Below are 18,038 nucleotides of genomic sequence, written 5' to 3'. Positions count from 1 at the left end.
TACTTACCCAGATACATTTAACACACGTCTATTTTAATTCAAACATTATTATACATTTCCACACTGTCATGGTCCTAACTTCTCAAATGTGAGTTTTGCTGCTCATCTTATTAATTTTAAACTTGAATACATTTGCTATTTGGACAGAAAATTAATTTTTTTTAAAAAGTTGCAGTCTTGTAAAATTTGTCTGCACGGAGTACTCTTAATCTTATAGTACGTTTTCCTCATACTTTAACACTTTTAATGCAGGAGCTTTATTTTTATTATTTTGTTTAGGCTCCAAATACTTCCTCTATACTGAATGCAGCTCATGACTGTTTACTATCAGAATTATGAACTCACAATCTAATGGCACTTTTGCAAAATGCACACCAACTGAGTGACTGGTGTTTTACAGTATTGCATGTCAGTAACATGCAGTACTATAAAATAAGTCATTTTACTCTGCAATATCCCATGACACCTTACTCCTGTCAACACTTTAAATATTGTATATGATTTGAATAGTAGGTTTATCTTTAAACAGTGACTTCTCAATACTGACACAACCTTGTCACTTTACCTAACATTTTATAGTATTGCATTTCACTTTAGTTTATTTTAATCCATTATGTGCACTGCTGTGCAACGCTGAGCTGACACTTCATTGTGTTGTTAACCTGTACATGACTAATAAACCTGGAAAACATGAAGCAGAGTTGAGTTACATTATATCACAAACATAGCTGACTTAATATTAATATCGCGGTTAATACAATAACGTGCTTCGTGCCGATATATTTAAATATAAAACGCTGGACCGTTACATGAACGGGGTCTCTGAGGCCAGCCAGCAGGGGGCGCTAACTAGCTGTTAGCTTCGCCATGACGGTTCACGTTTGACAGCAACATGTTGAGCAACTAGAGCAACAACATTGACCATAAAAGTCAACCATGAACCACACTGAAGGACACTGTGTCGTGAGTTTTATATCGTTTCAGCTCTCTGGCACAATTTGTGTTTTTGTTTAGCGTCCATATCTTCATGTTTCCCCCCCTCAAACAGAGGTCCAAGCAGCGGTCCACCTCCACCTCCTCCACCCTGCCTCCCATCTCCAACAGGACCCTGCACCACCCCTCTTTCATGCCTCTGTACGCGGCTTCAGGCTTCATGCACCATCACAGCGGCCAAACACGTGAGTCACCTGAGTTTGCACATCTGTTTCAAAAGCCTGGTCCAGATGTTGCAAACATTGCCCTCTCTAACCCCCAGTGCACCCCATCATCCCCGCGGAGTTTTACTACATCGACCCCACCGAGAGCTCCGGGAGGAGGAACCCCAACTTCGTGACTGAGCTGACGGTGAGAGTGCACACACTGCTGGGCCGTGCAGGCCGGTTGTCATGGATACACCATTAATAATAATGGGATTTATAAAAATAATAATACATTTTATTCCATAGGCGCCTTTCTGTCACCCAAGGACACCTGACAATAAATGAGAGTAGACAGCAAATAAGAAAAACAAACAAAAAGAAGCATAAAAGTATCAAATTACAAGAATACAACATTAAAAACAGGTTAAAATGTATTCAATGCAATTGAATCAGATGGGAAAGGCTGTTTTAAACAGGTGGGTTTGAAGTGTCCTTGGAGGACAAAATAAACACAATAATAAAAATAAAAAAACCTTAATATAGAGCTGACTGTACGCTTAATATAATATTTATTTACCCGACAATGCCCACCATGAGCAAACACTTGGCGACAGCGGCAAGGAAAAACTTCCTTTAAAAGGTTCAGTAGAGAAATGTATTGTCTTCTCATTAGTGTATAATCACCTGAAAATAAGAATTGGTGTGTTTTTGTTACCTTTTAGAAAGAGACTTATCTCTACATAGAGAGCGGGTCCTTTTTTTACGGAGTCTGCCATGTTTCTTCTACAGTAGCCCATAACAGACAAACCAAATACAAGCTCTAGATAAGACCTGTTCTTCATGGGTTTCATACCAACTTTAGGTTCTCCCACTAGCTTGGAAGAGGTGGTTAAAAGGCAGAACCCAGTTCATGGTATACGACCGTCTGCTGTGACCGGTTGAGGGAGAGAAAGATGGACAGAAGCAATAATAATGATAATAAATTAAAACAAGCAGCATATGCTGCAACCACAATCCCTGAACAAGGTGCATAAGAACCTGAGAGACGAGAAAGCGCAAAAAAAAACGTTAGTGATGTGTTAGGATAGACTTGATGATCCCACACCGGGTCACAGTAGCTTGTATACACAAGGTTGAAATTACTCATAAAAATAAGAAAAATATATAGTAGAAAGGGATGTAAATGTGTACAAAGTGTGTGGTAAAGTTTTGGAAATGCATCTATAAACACTGTGGGGCCACATTAAGATAAGTCCAAGTCATTTTCAAGACTACAAGCGGGTGAATTTGATTCAAGATTTGAAGGCAAAACATTTTGTTTCCCCTCCTGTTCTGATGTGCAGATGTATCCATTAGTTGTTTCATATTCAAAGTGATTAAGGCAAAAAAAAACTGAATTAAGTGTTGGACAGCAGCATGTAGAGCTCTCTGTGCAGTGAATAATCATTATTTTGAAGTATGTAGTAGTTTGAGGTGATGCGGAGGGCCCAGACTGTCCTCTCTTTGAGTGGTGGTGGGGGTAATGTAGCGTGCAGAGCTTATGGACGGGCTCAGACAGACGAGGACATTTAATAAGATTGGCTCAGTCCCGTCAGACAGAGCTAAGACCCTGACCCCCTGCTGAAAGGAAATTGAGACCAGGAGCAAAGGCATGTGATGTTTGTGTTTTGTGAATACTTCTGGAGAGTATGAAACAGAAAACAAAGATAACTGGGAGCTGTACACTCAACATCTGTATTAAAATCTCTTCCCATCAGGTCCTCGATTGCTTCCAGCTAAACACTCCACCGCCAGTTATGACCGCCCGCCCCGCCCCACCAACCCGTCCAGACCCATTTAGATCCGGCGCACATCTCACCAGGAATCTGGGCAGCCTCACCTTTAAAATAGACACCCTCCACCGTCCGGTGCAGCCAAGCCAGGTCGTCCTCCAGCTCACCCAAGAGGAGGACCAGGCCATTACTAACCTCCTGAAACTGCACTACCAAGAGCCCAGACAGACTGATGAGACCCTTACTGCTCCACACATGGACAGTCACCCTGAACCCACACAAGTTTATGAGCCCTGCTGTAGCGATGTGCAGCATCCCAGTCTGAGAGGTCATTCGCAGCAAGGGAGATGTTGGTCGGTCGCAGAGCTTGATGCAGCCAACACCCTCTTGAGTCGCTTTTGCCTGATGGAGGAGGTCAACATCTGGAGCCACGACGACAATAGAACAGCATCAACAATCCCTGATTCTCTACCACACCAGCGTCAAGGATCCGGGACTGATTTTACCCAACACGACATTGACTACGTCAGCTTTAGTCGTGTTGGGGAATCTGGAGAACAAGGCTGGAGGTATTTTGTGTTTGCGGAGGGAATGGATGCCGATGACGTGGCAGTCGGTGACGTATCGTCTTCACCACCGAGGCTGCCTTCAGCGTCCTCAAAGAGCAGAACGAGCATCTCTCGAGATCAACGGACGCTCTCGGACTCTGAGGGAGATGCCGTGCTTGTACTCCTGAGCCTCGGCAACGTTGGATCGTTGGATATTGTGCAGTGATTCTCTTAAATTTTTGAGGGTCTTTTCTTCCCTGGGTGTGTTATTACGGGACTTTACTATATTTTTCTTATTATGGAAACAACTAGGTGACGGTTTGCCCTGGTTGCTTTGAAAGTTTGGACCCCAAAAAAACGTATTTTTCTAGGATTTATTTACCACTTGAGAAGACACAAATATTGCACATTCGCCTTGTAATTGTCTCACTACCGCATCAGTGTTCAATAAAAACAATCAACAGCTGAGCCTCTTGTTACTGACAAACAAACAGCTGGCTAAAAAGACACATTTTCTTTTATTAAAAACACTACTACCACTCAGTATTTACATCATTTTTGTACATTTATCCACAGATAATATGCAGACGTCTCCGCTGACGACGAGCTGCAGGGGGAGCTACAGTATTACAAGCAAGTAGACAGCACAAGCACCGAAACGTCATAAAGCAGCTCAGCTCACATGTACATGCATTTTCAAAGCTCTTGTGCTCGGTACGATCCTGGCAGAAGTCCCGGTGTGTAGTTCTGTGTTTAGCGTCTATTTAAAAAGGCACTTCCCGAATCAGTTTTCTTGTTCGTGCGGTGAGAAAAATTCCTCACGCCTCAAAGTCATATCCCGTGGTGACACGACAGGTTGTTGTGCAAGGCAGGAATGAGACTGAGCATTTACAGAAACATCCAGCTCTTCTCGTCGCAGCGGGCATGACATGTCTACAAACTGGTCGAGCACTAGCGCTAGAGAATGACTGGCATTTCAAACCTGCGGTTTCCTCGCCGAGCACGTGGAGGGTAAGGGCTGACGAGGAGATGCTGCGCTCATGCACGTTCGCAAAGTTTCTTTTCAGCGTCAGCAGTAAATGATCTGCCTCGAGTAGTGAAATAGTATAAATAAGGTGATGATTGCAGGTTTGTTTCATGACCGGCCACTCTTCTCCTTTTTATCTTTCATATCCTGGTTGTTAGAAACTGATGTACAGAGTCTATAAAAGTTATCGTCCTTTTTTTAAAAATGTAAACATCCACAATCCGTCGATCTTCAATGTAAGGTGCTGGGCTTGCTGTTGGTGACCATGCTCGCAGCCTGCATGACTCTGTAGCGCTCTCGGAGGTTTCGCCGCCTCACGTGCTCGTTGGTGATCTCTATGACGTTTCCCACGGGGAACCAGCCCTTCTGACCGTCCGACAGGCGGATGCCTTCATAAAATCCTAAGAGGAGGGAGGAGGGGAGGCGGGAGAGGAGAACAAACAAAGGGGAAGATTGGAGGCTTCTGTATCGTTCATGCAAGAAAAATCAATAAACTGCTACGGTGGAGGGTCGGGGATTGAGGGTTAGGGCGTGTAAACAACAGAGTCAAAGGAAGGGGCGTGTTAATGATGCAATGTGACGTCAGGACTGATTCTTAATCTAGATCCACAGACAGACAGACATTATGAGCGATATGAATCTGTGCTATTCCTGTAAGCACAGATTCATATCGCTTTTGAGGAGTGATCCCTGAAGTAGATTTTCTGATTTTACTATCTGAAAAAGACGTAAACAACTCCTTAGTCTGGGATTGCTTCCACATTCTTACCCTCGTTGGTTTTACGGATGACGTTGACGATCTCGGTGGGCTCCAGGGCGAGCTCGTCTGCCTGCTGGGCGACGTACTGCTCCACGCACTGCACCTGAGGACAATCTGACACGCACACACACATATCGACGTAAGCAACTATGGACAGCTAACAAGCACACAAACACATGCTGTAGTACCGCTTGTAGTCCTCACCCCAGTCCTCATAAATCACTTCATCCTCATCTCCGTCAGGCTTGGTGGGGTTGGGGAAAGCCGCCATCCACCTGTGCATGTCTGATCTGTTCGACACAAACAGTTGTGAGTCTTAAGTCTTTAGGTGTGTGATTGTAATAAGATTTTTTTTTTTTTTAATTAGTCTCACTGTGACGGAGCTTTCAACAGCCTCTCCATCATGCGTCCCTGGTGGTTTTCCAGCAGGGTGAGGTTGAAGCAGTGTTCGTAGGGGCCGCCGCTGTTCCCGCTTTCATCTATCGCCTGCACCTGCACCAGAGAGCGATGGGCATGGTCGAGTACCACAAAACGCTCTGCGCTGTTGGGGAAAAAAAAAAAGGAGAACACAATTTTTTTTAAAAATTGTATTCATATCTGCTGTCTAATATGAGAAGTACTCCTCTCTTCCTCTTAATTCTCTTTTAACACAACTTCCTGCTATTTTTGGGGAATTTGGAGTCATTTCAGTAGCAATGACACACTGTTAAAAAGTTCTGCGGTTTTGTTCAACAGCGGCATCATGATATGTTGTTAAGAGCGAGGAGAGGGACAGACTTTCTCTGCACGAAGCATCGTAAAGACAACCGAGGTGATTCCCACAACCGATTAAAACCGTAATTGTTAATGAGGTTAAAAATAAACCAACATGTTGAAGTTAATACATAACCTCAGCTCACAGAGTGACTTACAGGAAACGGTGGCATTACATAAGAGTCATGAAGGAGGTTTACTGGGCACTTAAGCAGTTGTGTAGTCTCTGGCAGTTGATTGAACTCTCATAAATCATAAGCAAAGACGCCTGATAATGACGCGGTGTACAAAAGCTCGCAGATGTAGATCATTAAGAAGAATCCATGCTAACATTTGCACCAAACACAAAGAAGAGCTGAGACTGATGCAGGTATTTGGTTATAAACCACTAAAATCCTGATCAGATGTTGGTGCTAGTTGGGTCACCATAGTGATTAAAGTTCGTCCTGATGGGCTTGAATTGTGTGTGTTAGGATTCATCTTTGGGCACCATAAATGTACAATGTCAATTCATCTGATAACTAAAAATGTGTAGACGTGAAAGTTGAGTTCAGGATTTCTCAAAGCTGTCAGAGTTTGTGTCAGATCGATGTATTTTTTGTTGTCAGACGTCATCTCTCAGTCCTCTTTGCTTCCAATTGATTGTTGACGCCGCCTCACCCTTTCTTGACGGTGATGACGAACAGATCGTTGAAGAGGAAGAGGTAGACTGGGGTGAACTTTGCCCTCATGTTGAAGAGCGTTCCTCCTTTAGACATTTCCTGCAGCTCTCCCTTCTTCTCCAAGTATCGTGTCTGGGAGATGATCGGGATGGCCTGCAGAGGACAGAGACGTTGATCTGTTTTTCAAAATAAAAGTCCAGTCATGCACACATTTATCGTGTGTGTGTGTTTAGAGTTTACCTTGAGCTTGTCAAACTCCAGTGTTTGGGAGACATGAATTAACTCCTCCATCTGTCTCATCTTTCCCACCTGTGTGTTACACTCGTCAATGATCTGCATGATTATAAGAGTAGAAGAAAAGATTTAAGACGATGAAATCAACACTTAAAAACCTCATATTGCCTTGTTGTTGTTGTTGTTGAAGGCGATATGGTCAGTTTCAGTTTGAGAAAACTCTCACACAGCCTTTGTCCTCAGTGACACATGTGACTCGGTGTCACCGCCGCGCTCAACCAATAGGAAATCCTTCAAACAATGGCTGACGTCAAATTTCCAGAGGCATGCAAAGCACTCAGGAGTCAAATTATAAGGATTTGTAGCCGAAGGGAGGGTGAAGAGTGAGGAGCGTTTACCTTTGAGACAGAAGCCAAAGCCTTGGAGGCCGTCTCCTCCTCGTTTGTCCTCTCCTTTGTTCTCTTCAGGATGTTCTAAAACACCAGACAACAAATTTCTATTTCTGCAGCGGACAAACAGCATCACCAGGATACATTTTTTCCATCTAAAGGCAAACAGAGTTCGGAAAAGTTGAGGCAAGGTGTGCCTGTGTGTTTGCTCATGGGTCAAGAAGCAGCGGTGAAGATAACGCTGGAATGAAGGCTTTCCACAAACCAAGACACCGTGATGAACTCTAGACTATTGACTCTCAATGGAGAGGAGAAGGGTCAGTTATTGAGAATGTATCGTGGCATTATGCTCAAGACACTTGAGGAACTCATTCAAAACTTTGCAAAGACTAACTGCATTGTTGTCACGCTCCAGTTAACACGCGACACTGGCCCCCTGAGCCTTTGGAAAAACCAAAAGCAAACAGGCAAATCTTTACTTCTTCGTCTGAGAATCGAGTCAAAACCACAAACAGCCAAGCAGTGTGTAAAGATCAACATGTTTACGGTGAGATTTTTACAATCTCTGCTCACCTCGATGAGCATTTTGATGCGCGTTATTCGTTGGAAGGGCAGCAGCAAGAAGGACATGAAGGGCAGCCGCTGGCATTGAGGCGACTCTTGGAGACGAGTGATGACCGCAGCAAACTGTGTGTTGTTCTTCCTGTAGACACAAACGAATGGTGTGTAACGCAGCTTTAGGATTGTACAGCTTCATCCTGATTGAAGCTAGAAACATTGATCTTTGAGAATTGTCATTTGTAATAAAAAACACAGTTAAAACCCAACCAGCATGCCTTCATGCATTCTCTTACATGAGCAAGGTGAAGGTCTTGTCCTGGTAGATCTGGTTGCGGACGTAGTCGATGTAGGCGGGGAAGTTGTGCTGGGCGTGGTAGTGGATTATGCCACAGATGTCAGGGAAGACCAAATCCTCAAATATGCGGTCCTCCAGGTCTTTCAAGAACCTGTGGAGTAAGATGACAAAGACTTCATGAACCATAAAGAACAAATAGATAAAGACTTACAAAGCTTTAATTGACCCCCGCCTGACCTCAGGTCAGGAAATGACATCTCTCCTTTTCCTTCCTATCTGTTGGTATTTTTGTCCCACTGACCTCCCAACTCATAAATCACCTTACCATTTCCCATTTCCTTTATCTCCCTCTCTGTCCTTCTTTCTGACATTTCTCACCTCTCGCTGACCTCCCGGACCCTCAGGATGTTGGAGAAGAGGGTCTTTTTGTCTCTGATGATCAGCGTCTCGTCCAGGTCCCGGTTGTTCAGGAAGTGTTCGGTCAGAACTCGCAGCGATCGAAGGTAAGAGGCCTCAGATGTCAAAACTTCAAACATACTCTGTCAGGGGAGGAGGTGAATAACGTGACACGTTTTAGACATAAAGCAGCTAAAAATTCAGATTAGGAAAATGGGAATCAGCACAGTTTAAAAACAGGCTCCTCTTTGTTAATGTAGCTTTCCTGCCAAGATTTTTACCCTACAAGAGCGCTGGGTTCTGTCTATGGATGGAAATGTTGGGAGTTTTTCCAGGGAGAACAGCTGCTCAAGGAACAACTCATGTCTAAAAGTTTGAAGGATTTACATAGCTCGGGAGACCAACTGTAAGAATGGTTGTTATTAGTATATGGTCTATTATACCACATAGATTTACAAGGTTTTGCCTTAGTAACTCAAAAAGAGCTGGAAAAAGTAAGAAAGCAAAGTGATGAACTGGAATGTCTCTTCAATAATCTTCGTTGTAGTCTTGTGTTTTTGGTGAATCTATTTTGAAAACTGTGATACAAATTGATTCACAAATTCAAATTAAAGTAGAAATAATCCCCATTTAATTCATATAAGATAAAGTATAAAATAATCCACTGTGACACAATAAATAATACTTTTTTAATTAACCTGTGTAATGACTGTTATTCCTATTATCGATTTCTTGTTTTATTGATGGATTCATAATTGTTTCTCATTTTCTCTTCAATTAAAATCAAATAATATCTTACGGTTAATTTGCTCTTCAAAAATGCATCACTTCCTGTACTTTAAAGGATGTTTCTCCTGTCTGGCGAAGTTGGAAGACTGACTGGAAAAGCTTTCATGAACTGACCATAGAGTGAATCGATATTATATTACAGCAGTGAGTGATAAAGTGATGCAGAGTGGGCCTTACATTTCATAAAAACATCACATTATTACTTTAAAGTGTGATTTAAAAACTTGATGCAGCGTCTCCCGTTTCACTTCTCTTCGCATCATTGATTCCCCTTTATGTAATCTCTCCTTGGTGCATTAGCCTCTCCCTCCTCGCCCTCACATCGGTCCCTCACCTCCTGGTACTTGCACTGCTCAGGCGTGAGCTGCTCCAGCACTCCGCTGTCCCGTACATTTGGGAGGTCCTGCCACAGGGTGCTCTGGCCCGGAGTGGGCACGGGGCTTCCCCTGGGTCCTCCGTTTCCAGTTGCAGCCCCAGTCCCAGTCCCAGAGCGACGTGCTGTCCAGTCCATAGCGTAGTCGGCACTAGTTTTACTGATGTTGCGGCAAACTGTCTGACGCCGGATCTCCTTGGTGATGACGGTGGCGCGGTATGTTTGGTACAGAGGCTCTGAGGAGAACACATGACCAAAACATGACGAGTTAACAGTTTACAGTCGCAGGTATATTTAAATTGTGAAGTATATTGCTTTTTATTATACTAATGGAAGAACAGTATGCGGTGACAAATAGTACATAGTCCGTACTGTATTAGTACACTGACTGAAAATGGATATTTACTCTAAATGTACAAATAAATCATGAATTACAGACATTATTACTAAATGATAAAGGTGCATTGTATGCTGTTAGAAGTATTAGTGTGATGCTTTCAGTGTCCTGGTTTATCCTGTGATGTCTTGTTTTGTTACAGCCGTACCATCCTGCAGCCGGGACTCCCAGCTGAACGAAGACTCCCTCTTGAGGGAGCCTCTCCTGACCGGCCTGGAGCAAGAAAGAAAGATAAAGGGTGATGTGAAACCGAGCTGTTCGACAAAATAGTGGATGACATAATGATTACTCGATACGCTGACTTTAAGGTCAAGGCTGGTGAAATTGGATATTTTTCTTTTTGTCAACAAATCCCGTAGAAACTACAACCAACAATGTGTCGCCCAGGGCAACGGTGCGGTCTATTCATGTGTTTTTATGTCACAGAAAAACAAGCTACGTCAGGTTTGTCTTGCTTAGACACTTGTTAGTAGCATTAATATAGTATAATATAGAAAAATATAGAATATCATCAGCCTATTATCAGAGGGTCAGAGAGACTCACGGTTCTTCCACTGTGTCCTCTTTCTCTCCTTCATACCCTCCATTCTCCTCTGCATCTGAAATTAAAAATGAACTTCTGCATCATTCATAACTCATCTTGGGCAAAGATCATGTTATCAGTTCACTGCAAACCTTTCCTCGACGTGATGGACTGCAGTGAGGCGCTGCTGAGCCTCCTGGGATCTGCCTTTGGCGGTGGAGGTGGAGGTCTGTGAGGGCTGGCTGGGGGTGGAGTGATAGCCCGTTGGGGGCTCAGCCCGCTGCCAGTAGAGCTGTTTGGGGAAGATGGACGCAAGTTGCGCCACTCCTCCACTGTGGGCTGCGGGAGAGGAACACCGGCACGATGCACTGGAGTGAGGCTGCGACTGTCCTGAGGCACGGGCATCCTCGGCGGGATGGCAGGCGGCACTTCGTCTGGGCTCGGGGTGGGCTCTGCGCCAGCCTGAAACTCTGATGTTGGGTCTGAGGTGCTGTAGGACAGTTTAGACCGACGGGCTGGTTTGCGCACCTTGATCAGAGGAATATCCAGCTCCTTACACACAGGCGCAGCCTTTTTGGGCTCGACCACAAAAAGCGTATCCTCATAAATGTTTTCTTCTTCCTCGTTTTGGGCGGGGGGGTGGTGGATTTGTGCTGACTGAGACTGTTTCGGGGGAACAGGGGGAGAATGAGAGCGGGTGACAGCGAGCGCGAGAACAGAGTGAGGGCCGGGGTCCGAACGTCTCCGGTGACCCTCTGCGATCAAAACGTCCAAATTTTGGTGGAACTTATTCTTATTTTGCTTCACTTCACTCTCATCAACCACAGAAGTCCTGTCCCCCTCATCCCCTGCCTCGCTGTCCCCTTCCTCACCTATCCCTACCTCTTCATCCTCCCCATCCTCCACCCTCTGCTCTTCATCAGTCTCATCCTCGCCTCCAGCTTCGCCCTCCTCCTCCCCGCCGTCTTCATCCACAGGCACCCATATCAGTTTCATGCCAGGCCACTGGATGTGGCACACGCAGCCGCAGTTCGGCTCGCAGCTGGGGCCGAGAGGCGCGTACGGACTATGCTCCGCCTCCGCTTCAGCTCCTCCAATCGGCTGAGTCTCCACCTCTTTTCCATCGGGCGCTGCATCACAAAAGAAGCAACACGGGTTAAATGGAAGAAAATAAATCACATCAGCATCTTTCACTTTTTCCTCCTGTTGGTGTAGAAACAAACATTTTTCCTCCACATCCAAGGCTACAAACTACAAAGCTACCGGGGTGTGAATGAGCTGTTTCCTGCCGGGATTCTTTCCTACATGTGCATCCCACAGTTAGGGCGTCTAAACCTCACTCATTTTTTTTTCCATCAGCTTTGCGTGGCACACGGCGTGCTGTCGAGTCAGCAGTTCATCACTATGCAAATACAGCACATCTGCGAGCGGTTTGTTCAAATATTCATGGCAAGTTTGGAATGTTGCATGGAAGAAGAAGGAGAAAAAAAAATCCAATATTGACAAAAGGAAATGGAGGAGGCAGCGGAAAGAGAGCGGAGAGTGGAGGATGAAGGTTAAACGGGTCAGTGAGCCAATGCAGATGTCTCATTAAAAACATAGTTTAATAAAGATGGAAAGAGGATTGAGCTTTTTTCAGACAGGTAATTATTAGTTTAACACAAGGACATGGTAGTTAAAGGTCAGCGTGTAAAATGTAGGAACTAGAAATTAATATAATATTCATAAGTATGTATTTATTTTGTGTGATCCAAGTTGCTGTGAACGCTACACAAAGTGCCAAAAAACTGCAGTTCCTCATTTTTATACAGTGGAACAACAAACAAATAAACCAAACGCCGGCTCTCGAGAGGGCATTTTCTAGCTTCATGGCCTTCTATGGGAAGGGGATGAGGCGAGGAGTATTCAGTCGGGTAATAAATCCTACACATTTAAACCTCCAAAAACTGCTCGAATATGACCAGTAGAGCTGAAATGATTGGCTCTCGATCTACAGAAAATTACTATTTTGATTTTTGAAGTCAAACGTTTTTTTTTCTGTTTTTATATCATTGTGCAGTACGTTTAATATTTTTAGGTTGTGGATTTTTGTTACGAAAAGAAAATGCAATCTTATCTTAGCTCTTGCCAAACTGCGAAATATCAGAAATATTTTCTGAGATCTTATTGTCTGAAACACGAGCTGGTATGTTTACCAGTGGTGGCATGGAGGAATGAAATGTAACAAGCTTGGCATTTCCCGTAATATCTTGTTTCACTATCAGCCTCTTGCATACCTCGTGTTCATGCATTAGATTAGTCATGTGTTGCCAATGTTTGCCAATGAATTATCTGAGGTGTAAAAGGTTTAAGTGACACTGATCTAAAAGACTGATCGGAAGTTAACCGATAGATAAATTGATACTGACATTGATCATTAGTCGCAGCTTTTAGACTTGTTATTGTTCACAGGGAACCAAAACAAGGAAGTGATACTTTAGTACAGTATGAGTAACTGGGGAGGGAACACACAAACCTCTTTCTCTCTCAGAGAGCCAATAAAATCTCATGTCTCTGGGTTCCTCTTTTGTCGAGTCAGGAGAAAGCTGAGAATCATGACTCGGCAAAAGAAGGCCCCCGTGTCAACGAGCTACAGATTAAAACTGAAACAAATCTCCAATTTTTTGACGTGCTCCAGTTTACGACTTTACGGCCAACAACTAGAGGATAAGAAGACGGTGCCGGGCTGATGCGGATTATCTTTTTTTCACTTGCAAGCGGGAACAACCGGTGTCACTTCCTGCTTTCACACGCACGCGAGCTCCCCCTCTTACGCACTCGTACACACAGCTGACTGACTGAACCTGTTCACGGCTGCTGGCAGCAACACACCTGTCAGAGCTACACCCTGACCACGCTATAGATTTAGATTTCAAAATAAACCAGTGCACACACACACATCTCTACATGTACTTACACGCCTTTTTTGATCTTCTTGCGAATTTCTTGAAGAATGACATTTTTATCTACGATCACACTCTCTCTGTGAACCTGGACTGTGTGGTTAGCGTGAAAATCATGCATTAACGCTGCATGAGCAGAAGACAGACTCTTATAGTGTCACCTGATCTTTGTTCAGCTGCAATAAACTAAACTTAATGACAGCCGAAGTCTGAAATATTTTAACTTTATTTCAAGAAATCATGTGACACGGCTTCCTGGTGTTGATCGAATCAAGCTGGAAGAGGGACAGGTGAGCTCCAGTGAAATCTGGTCGTCTGCCGGGTATTAATTAAGCGATATTACACAAGAGGGGTGTGATTTAATGTCATTGTTGGCACGACAGTGAGGCGGTCTGTTGAGGTACACAGGTACACCAACGAGGTACACGCCTATATTAACAAGGCTCTATAAAATACAGAATATTTATTAAAGAAATCTGAAATTCAGACGTATTACTTTACTCAAAACCTGACTTTCAGTGTACACATTCATATTTATTTACATGTTATATATTTTCAGGATATGGAGATAGCAGAGTAACATTTGTAGTGTGCTGTCATGCTGATTTCATCATGTTTTAGTTGATGCTGTTGTAGTCTAGTTGATCAGAATTACTTGCAGCATAAAATCTAATATATATGAAATATATTTAAAAGTAAAATATAAAATCAGTAAAAATCCACTGTACCTGATCGACCTCCTTCCAAGCTGACGCTGTCCCCCTCCTCTCCTCCTCTCTCTTTGGGCTTTCGGCTCCTCTTCGCAGGCAGTGGAGGCGCCTGCTCTCTCCCCAGCTTAAGCGGCAGACTTGCACGGCCCGGTTTAGGTTTTACCGTAGGCGGCCGTTTGAACCGTTTCAACGGCTTGACTTCTGCAGTGCCATTAGTGAGTTGTTCCCCCGGCTCGCTCTGCTCAGATTCCTGTTTGCTAAACTGGTTCACAATCCTCTTCACCTTCCCTTCGGAAAGACTTGTATTGCTGCTCGAGTGTGCCAGGGGAGGGGAGTTGGATTGTGCTGACGGTTTTGGAGGGATCTCCGGTCTCGGTTTGGCCTCAGGTTTGAGGGGCAAAGGCGATGTGGCCCGTTGGGGTGCTTCCTGAACAGACATGGTAGCTGGATTCTTCTTTTATGGCGTGTTTCACTCTCAGCCCTGACCAATCAGAGGTCAGGCCTTGAAGGCAAGGGTCAATGTGAGAATCTCATCATCACCTAATGAGTAAAAGAGAAAGAGAAAGTAAGTTCAAGACCGGAACCAGAGGTATTGTTATTTGTACTGTCAAAATGTGGCGTCTACATGACTCAGGAAAAGGAAATTCTTTTCATTTTTCAACTTGTAGTCTTCAGCCCCACCCAAACTTGACTCAGGTGACCAGGTGATCACTTAAGACGATTTGTCACATTAAGCTCTGGAGCTTTATACAAATGCAGTTGTACTGTCAGTGGTTTGGAACTGTTTTATTTTATTACTGGGTATCTAAGCACATTTTATGACTCCACATCTTTGCCTATATTTAGATTAGCCAGGTGACGGCAGAGGCAGGACCACGGTTCTTCAGAAACCTTTGGGTGACGTCATGGATATGACTTACAATATCTCTGCTCTCTATGATAAGGATGTGATAAGGGCCCACAAGTCTTTTTCCAGGGGAATCTCTGATCAGATTCAAACTTGGGGACGTTGCGATTACACAGTGGTTAGTGGTTCTCAACCTTTTTGGGTTGTGACCCCTTAAAAAAGAAAATGATTCACTGTAATTATAGTCATTCTCTGCGGCTGAAAGAAACATTTACTTAAGGCAACAAACGCTGCGTAATTCAGTATTTTCCATTACAGTGTTGGACTTTGAGCTCCACGTTAGAAATCCCCTGCAGTAGGAGGCCTCAGAGGATTATGGACTTTGCACTGTAAGGAGCACAACCCCACAATTAAAACAATTGATAACAAGTATTGCAAAAGGAAGTACGGCTACAGGTGCTTTTTACATTGCAAACTTCCTCAATACAGCTTCTTGAAATATCATTTATTAATGACTGCCAGTTAACAGGCATGATGTTGTTTATTCGTTTACTGCTCCGATGGCTGGCATCAGTATCAGAGCCGATCAAAGAAAGAAGTGATGACAGTAAGAGTCAGACTACTGGAAGTCTTCCAGAGAAGCAGAGCCGGACTATAGCGATGGTTTTGGAGGGATCTCCGGTCTCGGTTTGACTTTATTACAACTTGATCTTCAGTCAGACAGTCAATTAAACGTCAGTTCTTCTTCAGTCTGCTCTTGTGCAGCAGACAGGCATATGATTCATGTCACAGCGGTGTCATTCAATTAATAGTTAACCACTGTTTCAATACAAATATACATTTATAATCACTCCTCCCTGTCCACTGTTGCCTTGGCAGGTTGAAGAGCTTCAGGCTCTCTGTGATCTTTCACCTACAGGTGCTCTAAAAATATCCGTACACTCCTTATATATTTTCTTGTTCTCCAACATTTTCTGCGATCTTTGCATAAATGTCAAGGCTTTCAAATATTTGACCCCAAGTTTGCAACGTACGCACTGCAAGAAAATCTACAGATGCAGAAACACTGATCCTCCCAACAGTGATACTGTATATCTTCTGTATTCAAATGAAGCAGTCAAACGTGGCACTTCTCTCAGCCTTTCTTTGGCCGTCTATAAAAAGAAACATGACGACAACAAAGTGAAATTCAATTTCCATCCTGGGGAAACCAAATGTCCGCGCTGCAGATTCTTCTCGCCGTGTATTTTTTTTGATGTGTGTGCAACAGCTGATGCAACACCACACCGAACGAGGGTTAGTCATCCCCTGAGTCATGCATGAAAATGTCTCTGCACGGCTTTATGTGACTTTCTTAGCAGCAGTTGCTTGAGGAGAACTTAATTAACTTAATAAGGAATTAGTGTGGTGATTGTGCTTTTTAATTAATAGATAGAATCGTTTAGTATGCAATTATTTTTAAAAAGGCAGACAGATGCCTGTCACAGACACCGATAATAAGCAGCTGGCAGTCATATGAACCCCAAGTATCTGATATTTTAGCCACACTAGCAGCACCACTGACTGAAATATCTCAACAGCGATGTGCTGATGAATGGCCTGAAATCATTTGTTGAATTAATTGGAGTTAATGCATTTTCTCTTGGTGGATTAACTGATTAATCCACTAATTATTTCAGTAGTAAATGCTCTAACAATCAGTGGATTAATGCCTTTAGTTGATTCCAGAAATTAAACTGCTTTCCTGGGTATATATTGCTGAACATTTAATATCTCTGGGTTTTGGATAAACAGATTAAATCCCTAAAGAAAATATTTGCTAGGTGCGGTCTGATTCAGCAGCAGCTGCTGATACGGAAAAACATGAAACTGCAGCCTGATAAAAGGGCACGAGGAGCACTATTTATCTTGGCAAAACCAAGTGAAGTCAATGTGCAAGAGCCAAAAAACTGCAGTTCCTCAAACGTCCACTTGAGGCTGGCTTCAGGACAAGTCCCCATGTTAAAATGTCCAACTTCACAGCAGGAATAAACATGTTTACAGCCTGGTACAAGAAATTTGGTCTCTACAGATAATTTCCCTGTTCATGACAACTGTACTGAGGCTGATTTTTTTTTTTATATAACTCACCTGTTAAAATTATATTAAGGCTTAAAATAATTAAAAGCATGGACGCTTTGATTGACAGGTAAGTAACTTCTTAGAAACCTGTGGGTGACGTCACGCATACACCTTCCAGTCTTTATGATGTCAATGGGGAAAACAGGAGTTTAATGTTGTCTGTGGTTCTGGAGGGAGTATAAAGAAAATAAGAATAAGAATATTCGGTTGCATGATGGGAAATGTAGTCAGGTCATCTTGGCCTCTGATGTACAGATTCTGAATTTTTTAAAATCTGTCTCCTGCAAGAGCCCTAACTTTAAACAAGAGCATCATTTAATAACTGGACACCGATTTCAAAGTGTTGTACTGCTTTGTGAAAGATTAAAAGCTGTTTTAGTCATGACAAAAAAATCACAATCAAATTTTATTTGTAAGCCAAAATCACAAATACATTGCCTCAGAGGGCTTTACAATCTGTAACAGGGAGTGAACCCATCTGTCCTTAGACCCTCGGTTCGAGTGAGGAAAAACTTGCCCACAAACAATCTACTTTTTGGGTCTGTTAACTAAGAGCCACTAGTCAATACCAACGTAACGTGGTTTGTTTCTGAGAAAGTGCACCAGCTCGTCGGACCAGTTCAAATGGGTTGTGCGTGCGGCCACAGTGAGTGAGCTTGTAATAAAGAGACAGACAGCGTTTCATGTTTCAGGCTGATGAGAAAAATGTTGCTGGGCTGTTGGATGGGAAAAAAACTGACATACGTTTAATGATTATAACATCACAGCGGAGGGAAGCCTTTAAGAAGTTAATTAAAAAA

The 18,038-nt window shown here is 43.4% G+C and overlaps 2 protein-coding genes across 3 annotated transcripts in view; one reads left to right on the top strand and one right to left on the bottom strand.

Annotated features, from left to right (window-relative positions):
• Window positions 1-740: 740 nt before the first annotated feature.
• Window positions 741-3,853, top strand: LOC104923998 (uncharacterized). Its single transcript, XM_019268832.2, has 4 exons — window positions 741-963; window positions 1,049-1,178; window positions 1,256-1,344; window positions 2,897-3,853. The coding sequence occupies exons 1-4, from the start codon at window positions 937-939 to the stop codon at window positions 3,683-3,685; spliced, it is 1,035 nt and encodes a 344-aa protein (XP_019124377.2). The 5' UTR covers window positions 741-936; the 3' UTR covers window positions 3,686-3,853.
• A 379-nt stretch (window positions 3,854-4,232) lies between these two features.
• Window positions 4,233-18,038, bottom strand: part of arhgef15b (Rho guanine nucleotide exchange factor 15b) — a 19,194-nt gene continuing 5,388 nt past the window's right edge. Inside the window, exons 2-16 of one of the 2 annotated variants that reach the window (XM_027287941.1) lie at window positions 14,289-14,810; window positions 10,771-11,748; window positions 10,640-10,694; window positions 10,244-10,308; window positions 9,660-9,934; window positions 8,519-8,679; window positions 8,139-8,291; window positions 7,858-7,987; window positions 7,294-7,368; window positions 6,902-6,994; window positions 6,660-6,814; window positions 5,620-5,787; window positions 5,451-5,536; window positions 5,256-5,360; window positions 4,233-4,887 (exon numbers count right to left, since the gene is read on the bottom strand). In XM_027287941.1, coding sequence (XP_027143742.1) covers window positions 4,718-4,887; window positions 5,256-5,360; window positions 5,451-5,536; window positions 5,620-5,787; window positions 6,660-6,814; window positions 6,902-6,994; window positions 7,294-7,368; window positions 7,858-7,987; window positions 8,139-8,291; window positions 8,519-8,679; window positions 9,660-9,934; window positions 10,244-10,308; window positions 10,640-10,694; window positions 10,771-11,748; window positions 14,289-14,709 — 3,090 coding nt within the window. In that variant the 5' untranslated portion in view covers window positions 14,710-14,810 and the 3' untranslated portion in view covers window positions 4,233-4,717. The remainder of the gene's footprint in view (window positions 4,888-5,255; window positions 5,361-5,450; window positions 5,537-5,619; window positions 5,788-6,659; window positions 6,815-6,901; window positions 6,995-7,293; window positions 7,369-7,857; window positions 7,988-8,138; window positions 8,292-8,518; window positions 8,680-9,659; window positions 9,935-10,243; window positions 10,309-10,639; window positions 10,695-10,770; window positions 11,749-14,288; window positions 14,811-18,038) is intronic. The other variant, XM_027287942.1, reaches the window with a different exon arrangement.

Source organism: Larimichthys crocea, chromosome XIV (assembly GCF_000972845.2).
Source record: "Larimichthys crocea isolate SSNF chromosome XIV, L_crocea_2.0, whole genome shotgun sequence".
Lineage (NCBI taxonomy): Eukaryota > Metazoa > Chordata > Actinopteri > Sciaenidae > Larimichthys > Larimichthys crocea.
This window is presented reverse-complemented; position numbering and strand designations above follow the sequence as displayed.